General features: G+C 42.1%; 1 protein-coding gene across 5 annotated transcripts in view; it reads right to left on the bottom strand.

Moving 5' to 3' along the window:
• Positions 1–362: 362 nt before the first annotated feature.
• dscamb (Down syndrome cell adhesion molecule b) overlaps positions 363–22,306 on the bottom strand; it is a gene marked incomplete at its 5' end in the record, with an annotated part of 107,532 nt that continues 85,588 nt past the window's right edge. Inside the window, 23 exons of one of the 5 annotated variants that reach the window (XM_083984562.1) lie at positions 363–847; positions 1,034–1,090; positions 5,277–5,579; positions 6,006–6,206; positions 8,314–8,463; positions 8,601–8,716; positions 8,962–8,992; positions 9,465–9,641; positions 11,383–11,673; positions 11,936–12,124; positions 13,146–13,244; positions 14,225–14,391; positions 14,516–14,633; positions 14,897–15,050; positions 15,341–15,474; positions 15,644–15,799; positions 16,808–16,954; positions 17,479–17,722; positions 17,937–18,007; positions 18,826–18,993; positions 19,113–19,241; positions 19,548–19,644; positions 20,135–20,331. In XM_083984562.1, coding sequence (XP_083840688.1) covers positions 495–847; positions 1,034–1,090; positions 5,277–5,579; positions 6,006–6,206; positions 8,314–8,463; positions 8,601–8,716; positions 8,962–8,992; positions 9,465–9,641; positions 11,383–11,673; positions 11,936–12,124; positions 13,146–13,244; positions 14,225–14,391; positions 14,516–14,633; positions 14,897–15,050; positions 15,341–15,474; positions 15,644–15,799; positions 16,808–16,954; positions 17,479–17,722; positions 17,937–18,007; positions 18,826–18,993; positions 19,113–19,241; positions 19,548–19,644; positions 20,135–20,331 — 3,749 coding nt within the window. In that variant the 3' untranslated portion in view covers positions 363–494. Of the gene's footprint in view, positions 1,091–5,276; positions 5,728–6,000; positions 6,207–8,298; positions 8,464–8,600; positions 8,717–8,961; positions 8,993–9,464; positions 9,642–11,382; positions 11,674–11,935; positions 12,125–13,145; positions 13,245–14,224; positions 14,392–14,515; positions 14,634–14,896; positions 15,051–15,340; positions 15,475–15,643; positions 15,800–16,807; positions 16,955–17,478; positions 17,723–17,936; positions 18,008–18,825; positions 18,994–19,112; positions 19,242–19,547; positions 19,645–20,134; positions 20,332–22,306 lie in introns of all 5 variants that reach the window. The other 4 variants (XM_083984560.1, XM_083984563.1, XM_083984561.1 and 1 more) reach the window with 4 other exon arrangements.

Below are 22,306 nucleotides of genomic sequence, written 5' to 3' on the forward strand. Positions count from 1 at the left end.
TCCAGAGTCCTCCTCCCTTTCCCTTCTTGTTTTTTTAGATATTTTCTGTTTTTATATAATAATAATAGTAATAATAATAATGACTATAATTGTCCTTGATATAAATTCAATAGTATTTTTTCTCTTTCTCAAATTTTAAATAAATCATTTTGGCAATCCTCATATGTTGTCACTTCAGAATAAAAGAATACTCAAGTAGAAAATAAAAACTGTGAGAGAAAATTCATCAGAAGAGGAGCGAGGTGTGAGAGAATGAAAAGTGTGAAAGCAACAGAGAAGAGCGACAGAGGAAAGAAAGAAAAGAGTGAAAGAAAGAAAGACAGACTCAAAGAAAAGCATCCACTTCAGACGCATGTCAGAAACGGCTCTATATACAACAATTTCTGTTGTGGAAAACTGTCCATCCTGTGCCTGTCGTCTGTCTCTTGTCCTTCCTCCTCCGGTGTGTCTGCAGTAGTCCTGTTGTCTGAAGCAGTCCATTGTGTGTCCCAGTGTTATACCAGAGTGTAAGACTTGGCATAGGGGTTGTTGCTCTGTTTCAGATGTCCTCTGGAGTCCAGCAGTGACTCTTGAGAGGTGCTGAGCTTGGCAGCCTGTGCTTGGGCAAGGTCTCCTGAAGAGGGGGCCTCCGCCCGGACCTCACCCCGGGCCTCTCCCCTCTCCCGGACATCCCTGTGGGGGAGGGTGGAGGCAGTTCCTGGCTGCCACTGCTGCACCTCCCTGGGTGAGGGCACTTCCATGGGGGTGGGCTCCATGGGCGGTGGCCTCTTCAGGGTACGGCTCCTCTGGGGCTCCAGGCAGGTCTGGCCCATGGCTCCTCCTCCTCCTCCTCCTCCTCCTCCTCCCGCTGCTCCCCTTGTTTCCCCTGTAGCACCAGCACCAACTCCACTCGCGCCTCCTCCCCCTCCTCCTCCTCCTCCTCCTCCTCCTCCTCCACCACCACCACCTCCTCCTCCTCCTCCTCCTCCTCCTCCACTGCTGCTGCTGCCACTGCTGCTGCTAACTCCTCCACCCCGGGCCGCCAGTGGCACACCACGATTCAACAGGAAGTCCATACGGAGGTAAGGCGGCAGGTGGACCAGCTCTCCCCCTGGGAAGGAACACAAGAGAGACGCAGGTGACAATTAAGGTTAGGTTAAATTAGATTGTATCCCCGATTCCCCGTGCACAGAGACATTATAACATGTTGTTTGACAACAAAGTGAAGAGATTAACCCATAACAATGAAATTGTAAATCAAAACAAAGACCTGAAAGGCATTAAAATGCTCTGTGAAACTGAGAAATATTCTACATAAGGTGATTACTATGAATGTATCCCTTATTTTAAACATGGTCATTTGATTCATTGTAGATATAAGAAGAGTTTAATGCAGCTTTATGATCAGCTGCAAATGAAGGAATAATCTTCTCTGACAATGTGTAAACACTAACACGTCCCATTTAATAACCTGCACAATAAATAACATAAACAGCATATTCTTTGCCTGGAAGAAGTATCTTGTTTGACAGAAGCTTGACAACATCTCCATTGTAGTAAAATGATAATGATTTTACAGAGATTCCCTGGTTGTCTCCAGAGATGGCAGCAGCAGCAGCAGCAGCAGCAGTAGCACTTCTCTGGGATCTCCACTCTATGTTTTCTCAACAGGTCTAAGCTCTGACTAGTCTCCACAGACTCCACCATTCCTCCTCCTCTGTTTAAATTAACTGCACAGAGAGCTAAAAAAATCTATATTTAACTCACATTCACACTGTTACATTTGCTCACCTCAGGGCCTTCTGGGATTATGACTGACATAACTATTATTTTAATGTAATACCAATCTTCTCCAAGTGTGAATCTATTTGAATTAATAGCTGCTGTCGGGGGAAAATGTGCAGAACATAATGTGATAGGAAGCTGATTATTACAAAGTTATCTTTGCTGTCATTGTTGGGGGCCCGATGCAGTGATTTGATTTATCTTTTCCTCCTGGGATGAAGCTGAGTGACTGTGTCTCCACTATACCAGTCTCTTCTGCACAACTTCTGCTTGGATTGGGCAATTTTTAAAACTTACTTGAAAACAACACTTGTTAATACTTTGACCAGGCAACAAACAACACTTACAAGTTGTGTTTCAATCTTTAAGAAATAGTTGAGTTGTTAGATAAGAGGGAGGGACAGGCAGGAGGAGACACCTTGATTTTGTTCAATGAGTTTATGGCACTTTCACTGTCATTGTATCTTATACTGCTACACACACACACACACACACACACACACACACACACACACACACACACACACACACACACACACACACACACACACACACACACACACACACACACACACACACACACACTTTCACTGGCAGCCACTCGGAGTTAATGGCAGCAAAGACGAGGCTGTTTCTGCAGATTCTGTCCCAACGTGTGACCTTAGAGAATGGATTTCTGGGTTCACGCTGAGAATGAATAATTTACTGTGTTTTATAATAAGCCCTATTAGTGCCAGCAAAGATGATGAATGGCTAGGAGTGTTAATTGAATTAAATATAGATTTAAGTGGTTCTGTGGGAGCTCATTAGAAATGTAGTTTGAAAATTCATCAGCCTGTAAATTGCAGATTGTACAGTAATGGGACTTGAATACAACAGTGACTCTGCCAAGCCATTAATCTGTGTAAGTGTCTGTTGCATCTTCAACTGCTCACTGTTGTGAACGGTAATGTTTTCGTATTTTTAATGAGTATTTCTATAATGTGTGTCATTCAGTCATACATACAGTATTTAGTTTCGTGCCCATCATTAGCTGCTGCCTGTAGCTCAAATTACCAGCACAGATGTTAATGTGTTCATATGTGCTGAGGAATTTGGTGTAAAGGGATATGGGGAGGCTAATTGATACAGGAAGAGAAGCACACACATATATATGTATGTTTCTCTACACTGCTCTGTTGGGGGAGGTGGTTTACATGAAATGAGAAGAGAGTGAAAGAGACATGAGTGACAAGCTGTGCATCTGCATTTAACCTTTGCAATGGAGCGGAGAGGTCAGCTCAGGTCAGTCAGATGAAATAGAGACAGAGATGGGGTTGAAGCTGGGTCGTCCATCGGCTGTCAATCAAAGTGGCCTCTGCACTGGGACTGAGTTTCGATGAACTGATACTGTAATACACTGTACTTAAAAGTTACAATTCTGGAGAGACCTATTTTTTTCAATGAGCAACAGAAACATCCATTGCTCATCATTGTGTTGTGACACTGATAACTGAATGGAAAACATAAAAGAACTCTACTTACAGTATTCACATACTTTTCTATACTTCTGGTCTGGGTATGCAAATGGACAAAAATAGTTGTCCCACTTTTGTGTTGCCTATGCAGTGCCCTGCCCTCAACCTCATCTGACATATTTGGTAAAAGCTGTAACCATTACCCAATGTAAATGGTCAGTGGTCCATCTCACCGATGCTCTTATGAAGGGAGATGAATCCCTGCAGGTTGCTTTTACTGTCTTCTGTTCAACCATTATATGTGTGATATGTGATATATATATATATATAATAATTTGGGCCATTTAGTCTATGGTACATATAGTGCAACATTCAACCTTCTTAATATGCAGAGAAAAATTCTTACAATAAGGATGACGGTTGGTTAGAGCAGCAATTTATAACAGCTTCTTCTTCTTTAAGCCCTTAAGATCCTGTGATTTAAATAATAGGTGTAAATCCAACAGTCCCTCGTTGGGTCTGAGAACTTATTACTTAGTACTAATTGTGAGGCTTGCTGCAGGTTTATGCACTTGTTTCCCTCTGAAAACCTTGTTCTTATCATTTTACAGTCCAGTGACTGTAGAGTCAGCACTTGACACAGCCATAAAAGAAAAGAAAAAAGCTGAAAACGCTAATCTTATGAAAATATACAATACAATACACTTTGAAGTAAGACTCAGTGATGATGTAAGATATGTACTCCCGGTTCTCCAGCTTAAACCACACATAATATCTGTTTTGCACAGTGTCAAAACACAACCCTTTACAAATAGTCAACAACATACTGGGAAACTGTAGAGGCAAAGCGACTGTAACAGACACCAGTGTCTAGCGTGCTTGAAAGGCTAAGAGGCTGGTATTACACTGAACAGTCTCCACTGTGGCAGTAAAGTGCTGTTTTGTACTGAGTGACAATAGCTTCAGGTTGGGTTTACAGATAGCCTTTAGTTGCCCTCTCTCCTTGGTGAACTGGTGATATGAGTCTGCGGTCCTGTGCGCAAACGTTCAAAACATAATGAGAGCCGAAACTTAAGAAGCAGATCTGATGGCCTCAACTATCGTCTGGTCAAACTGAGGATCCTGGGACACACACACACACACACACAGACGCACATTTCTGCTGCTAGGACAGGGGCACCTCCAACAACGCTCATTATCAGTGGCCCCAGACACAGTATTACATGGCAGCAGATGGAGTGATGGATGCGGTGTGTACATGTGTCAGGGAGAAGCGTGTCTTTCTAAATGCCTGTGCTGTTGTGTGTGGTCAGCAGAAAGTCGGCATGCGCTGCCAGACCTCGTAATTGATCTGCGGGGCTACTCGGTGGTGCAGAGGGTCAGGTAAGGTAAGACTACAACCTGAGAGGAGAGAGAGCACAACACAGCAAGTTTCCTCAAACTGCAGATGTAATCTATGAGCCTCCACATGGTGTAACAAAGGGAAAGTTTTCTGTTTTCTTACAATAAACGTGTCCCTGTGGTGGCATAAGGGAAACTACATCTCATAACCCTTGTTCCTGATGTGTGATGAACTTGTTTAATGTGTTAAGTCTTCAAAGGTTGGAGATAAACAAGTAGCTAGACCCACTGTAGACCTATGAAAAAGGTGTTAACATTTCTACAGAGTCTCATCTACAGTAAAATGATCTTATAAACCCTAAACTGCATGTAGCAGCAGTCTGTAGGTTGTAAGGATGCCGCCTAGGACGGAGAGATGATCATGGTGACTGTCATGTCATTGTTGGAGGTTAATTAATGTTAACTAATAAAAAGTGAAACCATCTAGTTTCTGACAACCTGAGTGACATATTGAAAAAAAGATATAATAATGTCAAGAGAAAACGGATGACACTCAAAGATAAAAACGTGCTGTTGGTGAGACTACATTAATAGTGACACTACACCAGAAGCTACAGTAGATGTTGTTCTGTGGTGGGAAGTAAGGGAATGAATGTTTTCAGGTAAAACACAAGGTGATTATTTTTCTTTGTGTAGTAAACTGCACTATCTCACCAGGTCTGTGTGCCTTGGGCACGGCCATGTTCATGACCCGGCTGACATCCTGAGGTTTGGGCGGTGAAGCGGTAAAGCGGCAGATGCCCGACTCAGACGGCGTGCTGGAAGTCAGGCTGTCGGTGTAGTCGTTGGTCCCTGCTGTCATCTGCTCGGATGAGGTGTCAGAGATGAAGCACTCGGTGATGGTGAACTTGGCGTGGCGCAGCTGCTCCTCCATCTTTGCGTGCTCATAGGCTCTGGCCAGCTCCTCGTAGGTGGAGGACGCACTTTCTGTTGACACCATGCTGCTGCGTGCTCGATCTGGTGACGACAGGTTGTGAGGAACAGGTTTAATTGTTGTCATAAAAGAGCAGTATAAAGGGCAGCAACAGCAAATTTTGATGTAGTGTTGTTCAGTGTTTTTGTGGTGTTTGAGTTTTATTTGATTCAGTACACAGATCAATATGGTGTGTGGATTTCATTTGGATTCACATCCCGAAAGCTTAAGCCAAGGTTACGCCCCAAAGTTGCACTTTCAAATTAAAAAACTTCAGCCAAAAATATTTTGGATTGCATAAAAGCCAATACGCGACTCATGCAGCCTTCACACTTGACACCGTCACGCAGGCGACATGATTTCTGTCACATTCCTCCCTCACAACTGTCAAACTAATTTAAAAATAGGCTGCAGGTCCATGTCTTTCCTGGTTAGGTGTGATGGCCACCCTCCTCCCTGCTCTACTCTACCTGTATCCTGTGAGGGGCTGACACTGTAGCTGTCGCTCTCCTTGTCCACAGATCCAGTGGCGCGTGGCGTGGGCAGTCTCCAGTCAGTGGTCAGGGTGTGTGAGGAGCTGGTGGGGTGTGGCCGGTTCAGGGTCCACTGGCTGGCGTAGCGGCTCCGTGCTGCAGCAGGGCCAGCTTTGGCAGTGCGTCTGGCAGTGGGATCTGACGAGGAAAGAGGAGCAAATTGCTTGTTGAAGAGAGGGAAATAAACAGAAAACCTATTTTTGCTTCATCAGTCAAAGTCAAAACCTTGTCACGCGACATTAAATAGCACTTAAGTTTGATTGGGAGAGATTGTTTGGATTCAACGGCTGACAAATCTTAACATTTGTAAAATTTAGACAGATGTAAATATTTAACTCTGAATTTATTTACATCCGAGGGCTTCGATTCCCTGAATAAATATTTTTTAGTAGCTTGAATGAAAAAATAAATCAGTATTTTCATCCAGAAGCATATCAATGTGGATATTGAATTGGATCATATAAATTGCATTATCTGCTATGAGAACTGTATAAGTCTCTATGGAGAATATTTCATTTCCAAATTACTCAGTCATAATTCAATGACACCATTGTACAGAACAGAAAATGAAGTCTTTAGCGATGGCATCAAACAAACAAGCAAATTCAAGACCACAGAGAAAAATTTGCCTCTAGCAGCTGTGACATAATTTTGGTAATTTCCTCATCTTTTGTTGCAAAGCAGAGTTGACAGTTGACATTATTCTGGCTCATCCATATAGTGAGAAAAATCTGACAATGCTAACAGCTGTTGATCTGGCTCATCAATAACCCACAACTACACGATGTGTGGCAGGAGAGGGGACCTAAGAGTCTAAGAGTCTTCCTGTGTTGTGGTAATATAAAGATCTCCTACTTTTTTGCCTCCATGTGAACGCTGAACATTATCATCTCAAAGCTCTGTGCAGTAACATTATCATCAATCTCAAGCTCCAACTGTCCCCACACAGACATATAAATAGTATCATATTCAGCCTGACCCAGACAGGCTACTGTATGCACCGCTGGGCCAAATCAGGATGAGACCCTTTAGAAAACGGACTGGATTAGATCTGTGCAGAGAAGAATGGCACTGGTAATTGTAGTAGGTCAGACAGTAATTCCATCAGTGGGGATGGAGGGATGAAATGATGGAAGTGTTTGGCCAACAGTGGGGGAGAAAAGAAAAGGGGCCGAGTCAGCTAACTGAGTCCATGCCCCGCTGGTCAGGTTAAATGAACCAATCACATGACTGTCGGCTTGTGTGTAAATGCATTTGTATATGTGATTGTGATGTGGTGGGGCTTGTGTCTGTGTTTGTGTATGCAAGGTGTGCTAAGACAGGTATGTGATTGTTCTGTTGTTGTTTTATGATCCCATATATCTTGTATTTGCACAGTGTGCAGTGTGTATGTGTGGTACATACACCCTGATCTGTGACCATTCTACTGGTGATAGAAGAAATCAATCATTCCTTTATGGTGACATTTGATTGTTGAATGGATATGGATGGATGGATGTGCTTTTATTTCTAAGAATACAATCTCATTGTTGTAAACAGAAATGAACACTTAGTCATTTAAATACAACAAGCTGCATGTCTATCTTTACTAAAACTATTTCAAAAGTGAATATTGGTAATAGTCTCAGATTCGTGGGGCGGTGTTATTCAATATATGCACTGTCTGCACAAAAATCATTTCAGTACATCACTAATCTGTGTGTTCACGTCTGCATGTGCATGTGTGCACTCAGGCCCAACTGGGCAGTTGGAGCAGGGCAATCAGGTGAGCATGTGTCAAGGAGAGGCAGGGGGATCACTACTCTTCATCAGTTCTGCTTCAGCAGAGCCAGAAGCCCAGAGGTTGCTCTGCAGCATGGCTGCTGGGTCTTTGTAATCTCACTGCTGGAAGGCGGCTGACATACTGTATGATGACAGTGTGCAGTTACGCTAAGACAAGGTGGAAAGGCTATTTGCCTTGCATGTAATCCAGATAAATGTCCAATGGAGTGCTGTTACTATATTTATGGGGCTGAGGCAAATTTCTCTACAGTGACAGTCACCTATAAGAACAGTACAGTAACACAGTACAGTAACTGAACAAAAACAAAACACACACAACAGCACAGGCCACAATACAACAAACACAACAAAACGAAAAAACAAACAAACAAACATTATTATTAGTAACACAGGACAAGCAGCAGGTTAGCAATATTAGTAGTGAAGGAAATAAATGTTGAGCACTGACGGTGGTGGGACTCACTGGTTCCAGGCCTGGCATCGGACACGTCCACCAGAGGTCCAGTGGCCTGGGACAGAGACTGATAGTGGACTGTGTGGGTCACTGTGGAGGATTTTTGCTTATTTGTTTCCCCAAAGTCATTGTCTGTCAGCAGCACGGTGGACCTGTCATCTGTGAGACAGAAGAGTAGATACAAGTAGATAACAGGGCAGAAACAAGAAAAGAGAGACAGAGGAAAAATGATTATTTCAGTTATGACGATGCATTTGCTGAATAATGAGCACATGGTCTAATTTTGTGTGTCATACCGATTGTCTCCATGGTGTCCCTCTCCTCAATGAGGAGCTGGGCTCTGGGGATGTCAATGTGCATTCTTAGCGTCTGCTGCTGCTTGTTCACTGTGTCTGGCGTCCGTGTGTTTTTACTGTGGAGATTAATGAGAAAAATTCATTACTTTTCCGCTGTGTAATTTTGCATTGTGTCGCAGAAATGCTAATTCAATTCCATTCAAGTTGATAAGGAGCTCTAACTAGGCAAGAGGGACAGCATATCCTGTGTGCAATATATTTGATTTTTACTGATAGGTGCTGTAACTCTGGGCTACATTGTGATTTATGTTCGCTGCTTAAAGGAAAGCAGCAAGCATAAATTAAAATTAAGCATACATACCTCATCAGCATTTCTGCCAGGCTTTTGGCATCTGTGAAGTCAGCAAAGAGGTAGTTAATACCATAATAGTACTGTCCTGGTTCAGAAGTTGCAGCAGTGGAAATACAAGTCGAATCACTGACAACTCCTCTTAGGAAAAACAGCAGTGAGAGCATGTTGAGAGCTGGGCATGTGAACTTGGAGGTGTTAGACCTGAAGATACAATCACTGATGTTTCTTTTCTACAAAAGCAAAGTATTACCTTGTTTTGGTTTGATTTAACATATTTAAAAATGAAACACAAAAGATTTTAATTACGTGACACACGCTGATTGTATTGTGTTGTTTTTGGGTTCAACAATGGCAGGTATGTTAGCACACAGCCTTATGAACAGAATTTGTGTAGGTGTATCCGGATGTGTGTATACAGAATGTACTCATACACGTGGGTGGGTGATCCTCTGCAAAATCTTGGTCTTTAATAGATCCAGAGTGTACAACATAAACGAGACTCTATTACTCACCTCTGAGTCGTTTGAGCCTCTGCTCCCTGCGTCTCCTCTTTAGCACCATAAGCATAATAAACACCAGTACAGCTACCACAAGAACAGAAGTGATGGTCACCACCATCTTCAGACCTCCGCTGCCTGACATGTTGTCTGAGATGGGGTCTCCTGTCTTGAGTAGGGGAGGGATGGTACCTTAAAGAGAGATAAACACGTTCAGTCTTTTGCTGTTAGGAATTAATCATCTGATTGTTCATCTGATCTACTTGAATCAGTCTTTAGATGAGGTCTTTAGTTGCTAGATAAGGTGTAACATCCTCTTTTTTATGATGGTTATGTCTTCAGAGCCACACTGTGCTCATTTCATGCGACACACTGTGCTCATTTCATGTGCTCATTTCGTGAAACAATAATTATTAATAACACCAGGATAACGATGCTGAGAAACAATGATTCCTGCAAATAAACCATGGGGGAGAAATATTTTGTATCCAGCACAAAGATTATGGGATGTTACATACTGTACTTAGCAGTTAATCAGTATTGATTGAACACTGATGTTTTGGTTCTTTTTATACGCCAACTTAATTCTTGCAGTTTTAAGGCCATCTAGTAATTCTGAGCAAGCAGTTCAGGTGCTGTATTATGCATATGACATACGTATATACACACATATGAACAGCGTCACAGCAGTCCCAAGCAACACTGGGTGCATCATAATGAAGCCCACATAATACCACATTGGCAGATAAACACACAAACGCAATGCTGCCTTTTTGATTATTGTGTTGTCAACAGGAATTGTTTCTCGAACTGTTTTGAAATTTGTAAAATCTCCCTGGCGTCTGCTCTTTCCTTAAATTCACCACTAAAATGTGTTTTTCTCCTTGGACGGAGCAGAAAAGCCTGCAGCTGATGGATGGAGGTTGGAGCACCAGGTTTGTTGGGAGACTGAATGTGTGTTAGTCTCCTGGGCTATAGCTCCACAGCTGAGCTGAGCCGTAGAACCACTGTCAAACTGACAACAGCCGACACACACACACACACACACACACACACACACACACACACACACACACACACACACACACACACACACACACACACACACACACACACACACACACACACACACACACACACACACACACACACACACACACACACACACACACACATGCACAAAAGCACATCCGCTCACATAACATCCTGACAGGCAGCTTACACGTTTCAGCAAAACCCTTCAAAGAAAATTAATGAAGAGTCTGGAGCACACCACAGAGCTCTCACCACGTCCTATCCTACTTTAAAGCTTATACGTTTCCTTTGTGTATGAGTGACACGAGCTGTAGCCTGTGGCAGATAAAGCTACACCACAGCCCGTGGAGAATCTGAAGACCGTCCCAGTTTTTCTTACTCAACTCAGGATACCTGTCAATTTGTTCAAAGGCTGACAAAAAGGCTGACAAAACAGTATTATTCACAAATAATCTTTGAGCACACACTGTCCTGTAGGCAGAACTGCAGAGTGGTGCTGAAACACTGTACTGTAGTACTACACAGTTGCAGCAGAGGGTGCAAACTTTTTAACTGTTGATATTGATGCTGGTACTGTAATAGCAGGAACAGAGAAATAGCACTCTCTGTCTCAATCTGTGTTCTTTGTTTATGGGCTCCTGTAGCCTCACATATTACATTAAAATGGATTAGATATGATATCAAAGAACATGAAAATAGACACAAGACTAATAATAGCTCCAGTTCCATGTTCTTGTATCTATAAAACTGTTATGTTTGGCTATATTTTCAGATTGAAAGTATCTTTTTACATAATCAATATCGGTATGACCTCCTACTGATCCTTCTATTCTATCCTGATCCTTTGATTCTTGATATCAGTGCAACTCTGAGACAAACTGTTCAAATCCAAACTCACTTCCGTCAGCATTGAGTGTAGCAAAGGTGATCCTCTTTTCTGCTGAGCCGGCGCTGTTGGTGACCTTCATCTGCAGCTCGTACCAGGTCGCCTCCTGCAAGTCGTACAGGATGTAGCTCTTGGTCAGCGATGTGCGCTGGGCAGTCATCCAGGGGGCCGAGTCCACTGCTCGGTACTCCAGTATGAAGGAGGTGATTGGACAGCCGCCGTTGTTCCAGCCGACCAGGTTGAGCCGGGCCCTGGTGGAGTTGATGCTGGTGAAGAGTTCATGTTCTTTGGCAAACTGGGGCTCTGAGGAGAAGGAGGAGGAGGTGGGGAGAAGAATGAAGCTGGAAACTCTGGAAAATGTCACAGTTCAAGATAGATCCAAGACAGTTTGGAACAACCTTTAGAGTCGACCAAACTTGATAATGTTTTGCAGATTATTGCATGTAAAAGGACTGTGAATTGCTACTTTTACTCAGTCATGTCATTGTTAGAGATAAGCTGTAATATTTGAATGATGTCAGACAATTTTTTTTTTCGTTTTTGTTAACATTTGAGTTGCCCTTACCTTTCCCATGGGTCTTGGCTTCAATTATCTCACTGATGCGCCCTGGCCCCACTGCATTCCTGGCAGTCAGGGTGAATTTGTACCAAGTGCCACACTTGAGGTTCTCCAGGCGGTATGAACGTTCACTAGGGCTGATGGGGAAACTGCCCCACTGCTCACTGTTGTCCTCTGAGTACTGCAGGATGTAACCTGGGAGGAGAAGGGAGAGGAATGAGAGAGGGGGGAAAAAAACACAGAAGGGAACAGATTTGAAAAGTAATTAAACAGAAAGAAAACACTTCTCTTATTTGATACACAGTAAATATCATGTCTTTGTTTGACGACTGAAGAGACAAAAAACAAAGTACAGTTAAAGTCTACAGCCACAGAAATCGTTATCCACCAGAGTATACAATTGCAAAACTGACCTATGGGAATCTTTTGTCATTTTTACAGCTCCTAACAGGACTACAGTCATTAGTTGTAAAGTAAGTAACATATAGAAAGTCTTTGACCTGTTGGTGGCACTGAATGAAAAGGCAGAAATCATCACCATGAATTATTGCGCTGATTCTCATGGCAGTCAAACCAACAGTTACCCAGTTATAGTCTGGACAGAAGTGCTGGGTTGCCTGAGGACAGATGAACATTGCCATCCCCAGAGCACGCTGCAAGCCAGGCTAAAAATATTCAATTGTAAGCCGAGGTATGTGCATTTTGGTGATGGATGATGCCGCGAGCAGGGAAGCAAAAACAAATATCACAGAGAAGCTATCATGGACAGCTTTTATAGTGACTACAACTCCGAAGACAGGAGCTCCATGATTAGAAGCGATGATAAATCACCACAAATAGTCTCACTGTGATTGTGCTTTCTTTAAGATGAAGCGCTTTAATCTTCCACTTAAACAGACCTAATCTTCCCTGCTGCTTTTTAATCTACCCTTCAGGACTCGGGTATTCAGCTTTACCAGCAGATAATGAGAAACAGGAGCAGGAACAGGGATGCTGGACGAGAGTGAAGGTGGGTGTGACATTGGTTATCATAAGCAGCTGAGGGGAGGTGATTGTTCCTATAATGTACGTAGTTGAAGCATATTTGTGCATGTGTACATCACCGACAGCCAGGATGAAACTGTCCACTGCGCTGTCTCAAATTTATCTGTTTATCTGTGTGTGTGTGTGTGTGTGTGTGTGTGTGTGTGTGTGTGTGTGTGTGTGTCACAGTCACCTCTGATGGAGCTCCCTCCATTGTCCCCAGGTATCCATGACAAAGTGATTGATGTGGTGGTAGTCTTGGTAACTGTGAGGCGTGGCTGGTCAGGAGGAACTGTGGATATGAGGTCAAACAAAAAAAAAAGTTAATGAAGAATCGTTACAGAAGAATCGTGCATGAACTATTGTGTTTCAGACGTCTATCAGCCAAGAAAGATATTAATAAGCCTGCACAGCATCTACTGATTAAATACACCAAGGCCAAGCATACGTAACCTAGAAGTTAATTTAGCTTCAAAGCACAAATAGTATTAGTACTGCATCACCCAGTGTAACAGAGTAGCTTTTCAAGTATTAATAGTTTTGGACCAAAAATTTAGTTTTATCAGATGGGAGTGAAAAAATACACTGCCCGTCCAAAAAAAAAGGTCACCACTTGGATTTAACAAAGCTAATAGGTAAGAGCCTCCCATTGGATAATTACTGCATGGATGATTATGTTTCAGCTGGCAACAACTTATTTAACCCTGACTGATGCACTCTCATTTCTTAAACAACCATGTCAGAAGACACATCATGTGGTCGTGGAAAAGACGTTAATCTGTTTCAGAAGGGTCAAATTATTGGCATGCATCAAGCAAATAAAACATCTAAGGAGATTGCTGAGACTAAAATTGAGTTAAGAACTGTCCGACGCATTATTAAAAACTAGAAGAATAGTGGGGAACCATCATCTTCAAGGAAGAAATGTGGTCCAATGTGACCACAGAGTCCAGACCTTAACCCCATTGAGAGTCTTTAAAAAATAAATCCAACTTTGGATGGAAATAAATGTTGTGACATTGCAGAAGCTCATTGAAACGATGCCACAGCGAATGCCTGCTGTAATCAAAGCTAAAGGCGGTCCAATGAAATATTGGAGTGTGTGACTTTTTTTTTGGACGGGCAGTGTATAAAAATGTCAAATGGTTGTTTTGTCTCCTCTTTTAGTTAAAACAAGAAACAAAGCCACTGCTCTGTAGCAGTTTTGTTATTTATGTGAGTCTCATTCAGATCTTTACACCTGCAGCAACAACAACAACAACAACAACTTGCCTTGGACCTGCAGGTTAAGTGTGATCTCATCAGACCCCCAGTTGTTGCTGGCCACACAGCTGTAGTTGCCAGAGTCCTCTGCTTTCACTGTGCGGATGATGAAGCTGCCGTTGCCATGGACACTGCGGCGACCATCCACCAGAACAGGGGTGGGAGTCCCGTTAGTGCTGGAGAGAAATAAAAAGAAAATAAGTTGAGACGTTTCTACAGATAATAAACCCACTGTGTTTTCACTGTGACCCTTAAATGTGCTGCTGACCAATAGTAATTGTGTCTTTGTGTGTAACTTACTTCCCTTTAAGCCACTTGATGGTAGGGGGAGGGTCTCCAACTGCCTTACAAGGTAAAACAATGTCTTTCATCCAGGGAGTGGTGACTGTCCCATTGAAGGTCAGAATCCTGGCCGGAGCTAAAAAATAATAAAATAAATAAATAACACAAACACACAAGCACATTTTTTATTGGGTGGTCTAAATCCTTGTCTACAAAGTAAGACACAGATCGATTTAAATGTCTTCCTAACCCTACCCCTAAGGTAGGATTAGATCAAGCAATGATTATTCCTGAAAAATCATATTAATTATGTTTTAAATTATGAAATGCAAGAAACAAAAGAAAATAAAATAAAGTATAAAAGAACATTGTTATTCCATCTGAATTATGATGATATACCTTTGGCCAGAGGCTCCACTGTAATCTTCTCGCTGTTGTTGCCATGACCAGCAACTGTTACAGCCACCACCCAGATAGTGTACTGTCTGTTTCGAGCCAAGTTCGGGATCCGGTAGAAATATGCATCTGGGGACGCCTCGAACTCACTCATCACCTGTAAAATGGAGATAACAGAAAGATTAATGTATCATTGGGAAGTAACTTTGTCCCGAGAGTGGAAATGTTGTTGTCGTGAATAAAGAGTGGCCATTTTGACCCTTCACAGACATGCAGCTGGTTTAAATCGAAGAATCATGTAGAAGCATGGGTGCACATACTGTAGGTTCAATTAACAATTAACTTCAAAATGTTTCAAATAGTTTTTAAGGATCATGTTCCCTGGAGCTGAGAAGGAAGTTGGTGAAAAGAAATACTGAAAATCTCGTGGTATACAAATGCTATTACCATCGGATGCAGGTTAGAGCAGAAGACGATGTATTTCCTAATGATGCCGTTGAGTTTGAATGGAGGCAGCCAGGAGACAAACACCACTGAGCTGCTGGAGGCTGCAGCCTTTACCCCCGCTGGAGGACCAGGAGCTAAGGGTGAAGAACACACAGCAGGGGGGACAAAAGTTGATGATATATCTGCAGGATGAAATAGGTTCGTATGCTTTAATCCCCTATAATGCTTGTCTCAAGTGTGACATTTTAAAGCAGTGTCTTTCTGTAGCATCGAAACTGTGCTGAATTGTGATGTTATTCATACCATCCTCTTTGGTGTGTACGTAGATCTGTTCACTGCGGACACCATCCCCAGCGTTGGTGAAGGCTAAGACCTGGATGCTGTAGTTGGTGTACTTCTCCAACCCGTCCAGCTCCAGAGACGGCTGATTGGTGGTCACATTCCTGATCTCTCCCAGTTCTGACAGAGGAGAGACAAAATTTTTTTAGAAGTGATACACACACTTTGTAATGCTGCAGCATACAATAATAATTATGAACATTCAGACCAATAACAATTCATTCAGCATTGCAAAATTATGAAAATACTTGGTACCTGTAGTACAGTATAACAAAAATTTGGTTCCAGTCTTCGCAGAAAATAAACTCAAATGTTCGGATTGTAAAGTGCAGATGTCAAGCACACATCTGCTTAATATAAATAATATGTTTCAATCCAATAAAACTGGTATTATAGGATTCTACTTTTCATTCTTGATCCGATTTTTGGTCTTGTTGCCTCCATCCTCCAGCCTTCTTATGTCCTGTCACTCAGAGCCGAGGCAATGGGCCTGGCTGGAGTTATTGCATTGTGAATTATTGATGGAGACCAGCCAGACTGCAGGCTGGATCACTGCTATAAAGCATGGTATACATTCAAGGGAAAAACACAACAACCACAAATACTCCCTCTGTGCAACTGAGCCTTTCTATACCTATTGTTGATCGGCATCAGAAAACCAGTCATCTCATACTGAAATTTAGCAAAAAACATGTATGTAAATCATTTCATTATTATCAAATGATGCACATCAGCTGATGAAATAATTTGTGTGATTCATTTGCATTTGATAATGACATTGGCAGTGTTTTATAATCCTCAAATACGATAGGTGAAACATACAATATACAGAGCAGTGACTCACTAAGGCCAGCTGCTAATAACTGCTTACATCTAAAAACTTGCACACACAGACACACACACACCATTTTGAATTATTCAAAGTCCACAACCTCTGCAACACACACAGCATATTACAGGAATACCACAGCCTCCCCTAGTGGATGAACAATAATAAAAGGCAATAGAGATGGGCAACACAAGGCAGCATGAAAGACATTCAGGGGACTGAAAGAACTGGATTAAATAGGAAATAAACTACACTGGCTGATAAATCATATCAGCGGTTGGATGTGTGGATGTTAATACCTCCATCAGGCAGATTGGCCCAGTAGATGACTCTATAGCCCTGCAGGTTCCCGTTGAGAGCCTCTCTGGGCAGCGTCATCCAGGACAGTGAGATGACTTCTGGAGACTTGGCCACAGCCAGGACATTCTCCGGAGGCCGAGACGGCACTACAAGGTACAAGCAATTATCAATTATCAAGTACCATGTAAATATCAGTTAAACTGCTTTTCTTGAGACATGAATTAAATGGTATATAGTCCTGAAACAGAAGAGATGCTTAGTATTTCATGAATTATGTCAATTGTATCCTGAAATTCCCAAGTGATTATTGTCTGTGAAAAAAAAACCCTGAAAATGAAGGTTATCGTGTGTAAAATATGAATACAGTCACTTCATCACATACTAACAGCATTCATTGAATTAGCTTTAAACAGTGGGTGTTTTTATGAGGCAACTGAATTCAAATGAAGAAGTATAAAATCTTTTTTTTTTTTTTTTTTATAGAGCCCCAGGATTACTGGTTTGGAGCAGGATTGCACTAAAAAGTAAAACATTTAATTATGATGTAGTTCAAAAAAGCTCCACTGGGTGGTAGCCTTTTCACAAAAATATGTCTTAACACTTGAAGATATGGACTTATATCCATGGCTATATAACACAACCTCTCTGTCAGTCCACACCCTCTACTTACCATCCTCAAGAGTTTTGGTGACCACCTGCTGTGAGGACGGGCCAGTGCCTGCCCTGTTTGCAGCCTGCACCACCACACTGTACTGAGTGAACTTCTTCAGGTTGTCCAGTACGATGCTCTCCGTGGTGTCTCCTGTTGTGTCTAGGCTGATGATGGTGAACTGGTGGCTCCCACCTGGGCTGTACTCCCTGTAGCCCACCTGGTAGCCACGGATCACACCGTTCTGCAGGTGCTTCTGCGGAGGCTGCAGAAAGGGAAAATTGTTCAGAGGACCAACTCAAATACTGAAATCCACTGCTTTAATATCTTTCATTTATTCAGTCTTTATTTAACTGATTAGCTTACACATGTATCTGCCACTGTCCCTATGACGTACATTAAATTTAAAAAACACTGGCAATGTCTGGTAATCTGTCTGTTTCGATTCCTTTGCTCATAATAAGACACATGGACTGCACCTTCCAGGAAACTTTGATGCTCTGCGGGGAGGTGGGCTCCAAAATGACGTCCTGTGGAGGGCCATCAGGAGCTGTAAATGAAGCACATCATTCACTATTATTGCACACTTGAGGTCAAATTGGAGAGATGATCTACCATAGAGGACGAGCTTTGTTTTGTCCTGTTTGATTTCACTAGATGGTGCTGTTGAGTTAAGAATGCGTTTTTCTTCATGCTCGTGCTCATTCATGCACCTTGCAGCTTCAACCTCAACTCAATAATCATTACAGAAAAAAAAAACTAGTAAAATCATCAACTTTAACCTTTAAAATAACAGGATAAATGATACATGTTTTATTTAATTAGAAGTTTATGACTATATTTTAGCACTGAATCTGGTAAAATGGGCCATTTTAATGTGCTGCTATGCCTGTGGGGGGGGATCATTATGAGCAATAGAAGATAAGTGAAGACTGATAGAGCTGACTAATAGCAAGAGTGAACTGATCTGTTTCCCCAGATATTAAACACGATGGCCTCCATTTAAAACAACCATAATATAATTTTGTGAGAGATGACTCAACAGGTTTGAGGGCCAGGAGGAATTGGACACTACATCCAGTGAGTTTCCTTCCAAAACAGCATTTAGTCACAGTATCAATTCTCTGAGGAGCAGAGTTTAAGTATTAAATCAGTTGTGATGGCAATGTTATATACTCTAATAGCCAAATTAAAACTTTTAAAGGCTGTCATTTGGAGATAGTGGAGTTGGAAAATTTATCTCAGCTGCCTAGTTTGACTTCTTACCCCTTCTGAATCTAATTAGTTTTTCTTTTTTACGTATATAAAATAATATGGTGGACAGGTTTCCACAGGACTTGGTATCATGCTCAAGAGAAGCTCACTTACCTGCTTCGTCGGTGGTGATGGTGAGCTCGTTGCTAGGGTTGCTGTTGCCGATGATGTTCTTGGCGACCATGCGGATGTTGTAAGTGGAGGAAGGGTGAAGGTCAATAATAGTGGCCTGGTTAAGCTGCGGTGACACATCTTTGGTTACCTGGGCCGACAGCCAAGAAGCTAGAAGAAACAGGATAGATAGGATAGACTGTCAGCAACGGATAACGACATTTCTCCCTTCGTCTCCATATTTCGGTGGCATTTCAACTGAATTTGTGCATCTTGAATTTTGTGTTAACCTGATTTGTTCTTGCACTCAATATCATATCCTGTGATGGGGCTGTTGCCATCGAAACCCATGGTCCAGCGGAGAGCGATGGTTCGATCTTTCACCTCCCTGATCTCCACCTCTGGAGGATCTGGTGGTTCTGAGGAAACACGTGGACAGAGCAGAGTGTGTGAGAGAGAGTGAGAAAGGGAGTGCTAGTCTGGAAATAGAACTGGGTGGCAGGCAGACCAGACAGATGTATTGGTTTTATTCTGTCTGTGATTTTCCCAGGGAGAGATTATGGATAGGTCTGCAAAGAGCAGAAGTCATATTGTACAGCAATTCAATTAATTTATTAATGAATTAAATTAGAAATGTTGGAAAACTTTACTTCTCTCCAAGTTATTTTTCATTTTCTTACGAAACAACAAAAAAAAAACAACAATGAGCTGAGGGGGGATCTTACCTTGCACTGTCAGCTGTATGATGCCTCGGTCCTCGCCGAAAGAGTTGATGGCGTGACAGGAGAAAAACCCAGAGTCCTCACGAACTGTAGGCATAATCTACACAGACACACACAACACATGCAAATCTTTCAGGTGGCCAGAGAGTGTTTTTTCAAAAGAGAAGTTGGGTAGTGTCCTCAACTTAGATTTTTTTATCCAGTACTTTGAGATATAGCAGCAAGTGAAAGAGAGAGAGAGATAGAGATGAACCTCCATTCTTAACCCTGTGAGACACTTAACCACTCAATTATCTCAAGGCACACATTCCTTGTAATCTTACAATACTGCACTACACATGTAGTCGTTCATACTGTGTTTTAATCACCATTAAATTTAACCAGAAGGTAGCTGTTTAATATTTCATGCTCTACTTGAATATTTTGCGAATGCATTTAACAAGAATTTTCTCTGCCCTTCCTCCCATCTTCTTCCCCTCTCTCTCTCTGCTTTCCATCTGTCTGAATAGATAAAAATGACTGAGGGCTGGTGCTCGCCCTGAATATTGGATTCAAAGGGCATTCGATTTACAGTGAAACTGAGCACCCACCACCAGCGTGGAGATGACTTCGTCTGCCACTTCTTTAACGGTGACCACGTAACGGCTGGTCTCAGGGTTGATGATGCGCTCTTCTTTCTCCCAGCGCACCATGATGGGCTTCTCTCCGTGAGCTATGCAGCTCATCTTCTTCTCTTCACCTTGTGTGGCCAGGGTGGTGTTGGGGTAGGAGGTGATCATGGCTGGGACTGGATGGAGGAGACAGGAGGAGCAGGGGAACAGGGGAAATTAAAAATAAAACAGACAAACAGTCAAATCTTTTATCCATTTTATGCACATATGCTGTTGATGGTGCCAGTAGAGTAATATCAAACATCATTAACAGTGTAGCTACTCCCCCTTCCACCAAGGACCACTTTAGAAATAATTGCACATTAATCTTTTTATCCCAAAATAGAAGAAGTTATATTTTGAAAAACACAGCATTCAGGGATTCTCTCACTGTATTTCTTGTCTTACACCGAGTGAGACTTCTCGAACAATTATGACAACTACTTAAACACCCATGGGAGCATCATGAAGCTGTGTTTGAGTCTACTTGTCTCCTCCAATACTTTGAGATTGAAACAGAGCCCTTCAGGTAACTCTGTACCTGCTTTGATAACGACAGCGAACAGTAACGTGCTGCTTTCTGAGGATGAGGCGGAGGAGCGGGAGAAGAAAGTGGTGACTCCTGACTGAACTCCCATCGGTCTGAGCGTGGAGCCGGTCTGGCTCTATGCCGTAACCGCACACCAGGCTCATTAGCTACACATTTAGCCCGTGTGTGTGTGTGTCATTCAGCAGGATGAGTATCTGTTGTGAACGTCTCTCGCCCAGACTACTCAAAGTCTGTACTCACACTCTCATACTCACACTTTCTTTCATTCTCTCTTTTTCCCTCTACTTGCATGAATCCGTCTCCTGATTATAACACTCACACAGACTTTCAGGTGCTATTCACAGTATAATGATCTCTAAAGTGTGAAGCTCCTGAATTGGATTATACCGTATTAACTTCTGCGTTTCTGAGCTGACTGAATGAATATGCTAATCTTTATCAGTATGGACATTTTGGACACCATCTTAATTATTATTACAAACGTTATTATGCAGGTATAACAAGTCAAATGAGCTGCTTGATCCCAGTGGTGTGATAGCTTTAAAATCTGAGCCAATCTTAGAGAGTCAAAGTATATATGGAATTTGTGATCATTGGTTTCCATGCAGGAAATGCATACATGGTGAAGACGTTGCTTGCTTATGAACAGAGCAACACCAGCATTGGTTTTGAAGTCATGTTTGAGTCCACTTCAAGGAACTTTTTTCAGCTACTAAATGCTCTACTCTATTCAATAGCTAATTGCTTACTCTGCCTGACCACCCATTAATGCTGGACAGGTGGTGACCAGTAGACTGTTTCACCAAAACAACTGGCTGCAGCTGGAGACAACCAAGGTCATGGTGAACCAAAACAGTAAAGAAAACCAAAACAATCAACTGAAAGATGCCAGAGTCAGGTGAGTCTCTACAACTGTTTGACACACAGAGAGTAATTACAGACTTTAAAGCTGGTACCCTTTAATGGTACCATTTAATTTAAAAACCGCTTATTACGTGATAATGTCTAATAAATATTTCATATTAATGTCATGTTTTTTCATAAAGTAAAAGGATTGCACATGCTTTTCAAGCTTTGAATTTTTTGGGAAAGGCTAGAATTTTTCTCCACCAAGTCAATTGACCGTTATTTCAATTGGACTATTTCTACGCAATCAATCGTTATCTCTTGCCTATATTTCTCGACATTACTATGAAATTGACTGTTATTTCTAGGCTATTTCTAGACATTATGATGCAATTAATTGTTATTTCTTGGCTATTCCGTGACATTATCGTAATTAGCGGCCTGTAAATTAAAGGGTTACCTTAAAGTGTTGTACAGTTTCTCTTTAGGAACTAATTGATTCATTTTGATTTACGTTAGATGGACCAGTTTTTAAGGAACTAATATTTATTGGGAGGTCTTCTGCAGAGTAAACATGGTGAAGGTGTTGTGGATACTGTGTCACTGAAAAGGACAGTAATGGCTGCTACGTGTGGCAGGTACTGTACCGGTGCAGCAGTGGTTGGAGGCCCTCTGCTCTCTTCCAAGAAAAGATGCAATATGTGTGCTCGAGTCAC

Source organism: Trachurus trachurus (genome assembly GCF_905171665.1).
Source record: "Trachurus trachurus genome assembly, chromosome: 13".
Classification (NCBI taxonomy): domain Eukaryota; kingdom Metazoa; phylum Chordata; class Actinopteri; order Carangiformes; family Carangidae; genus Trachurus; species Trachurus trachurus.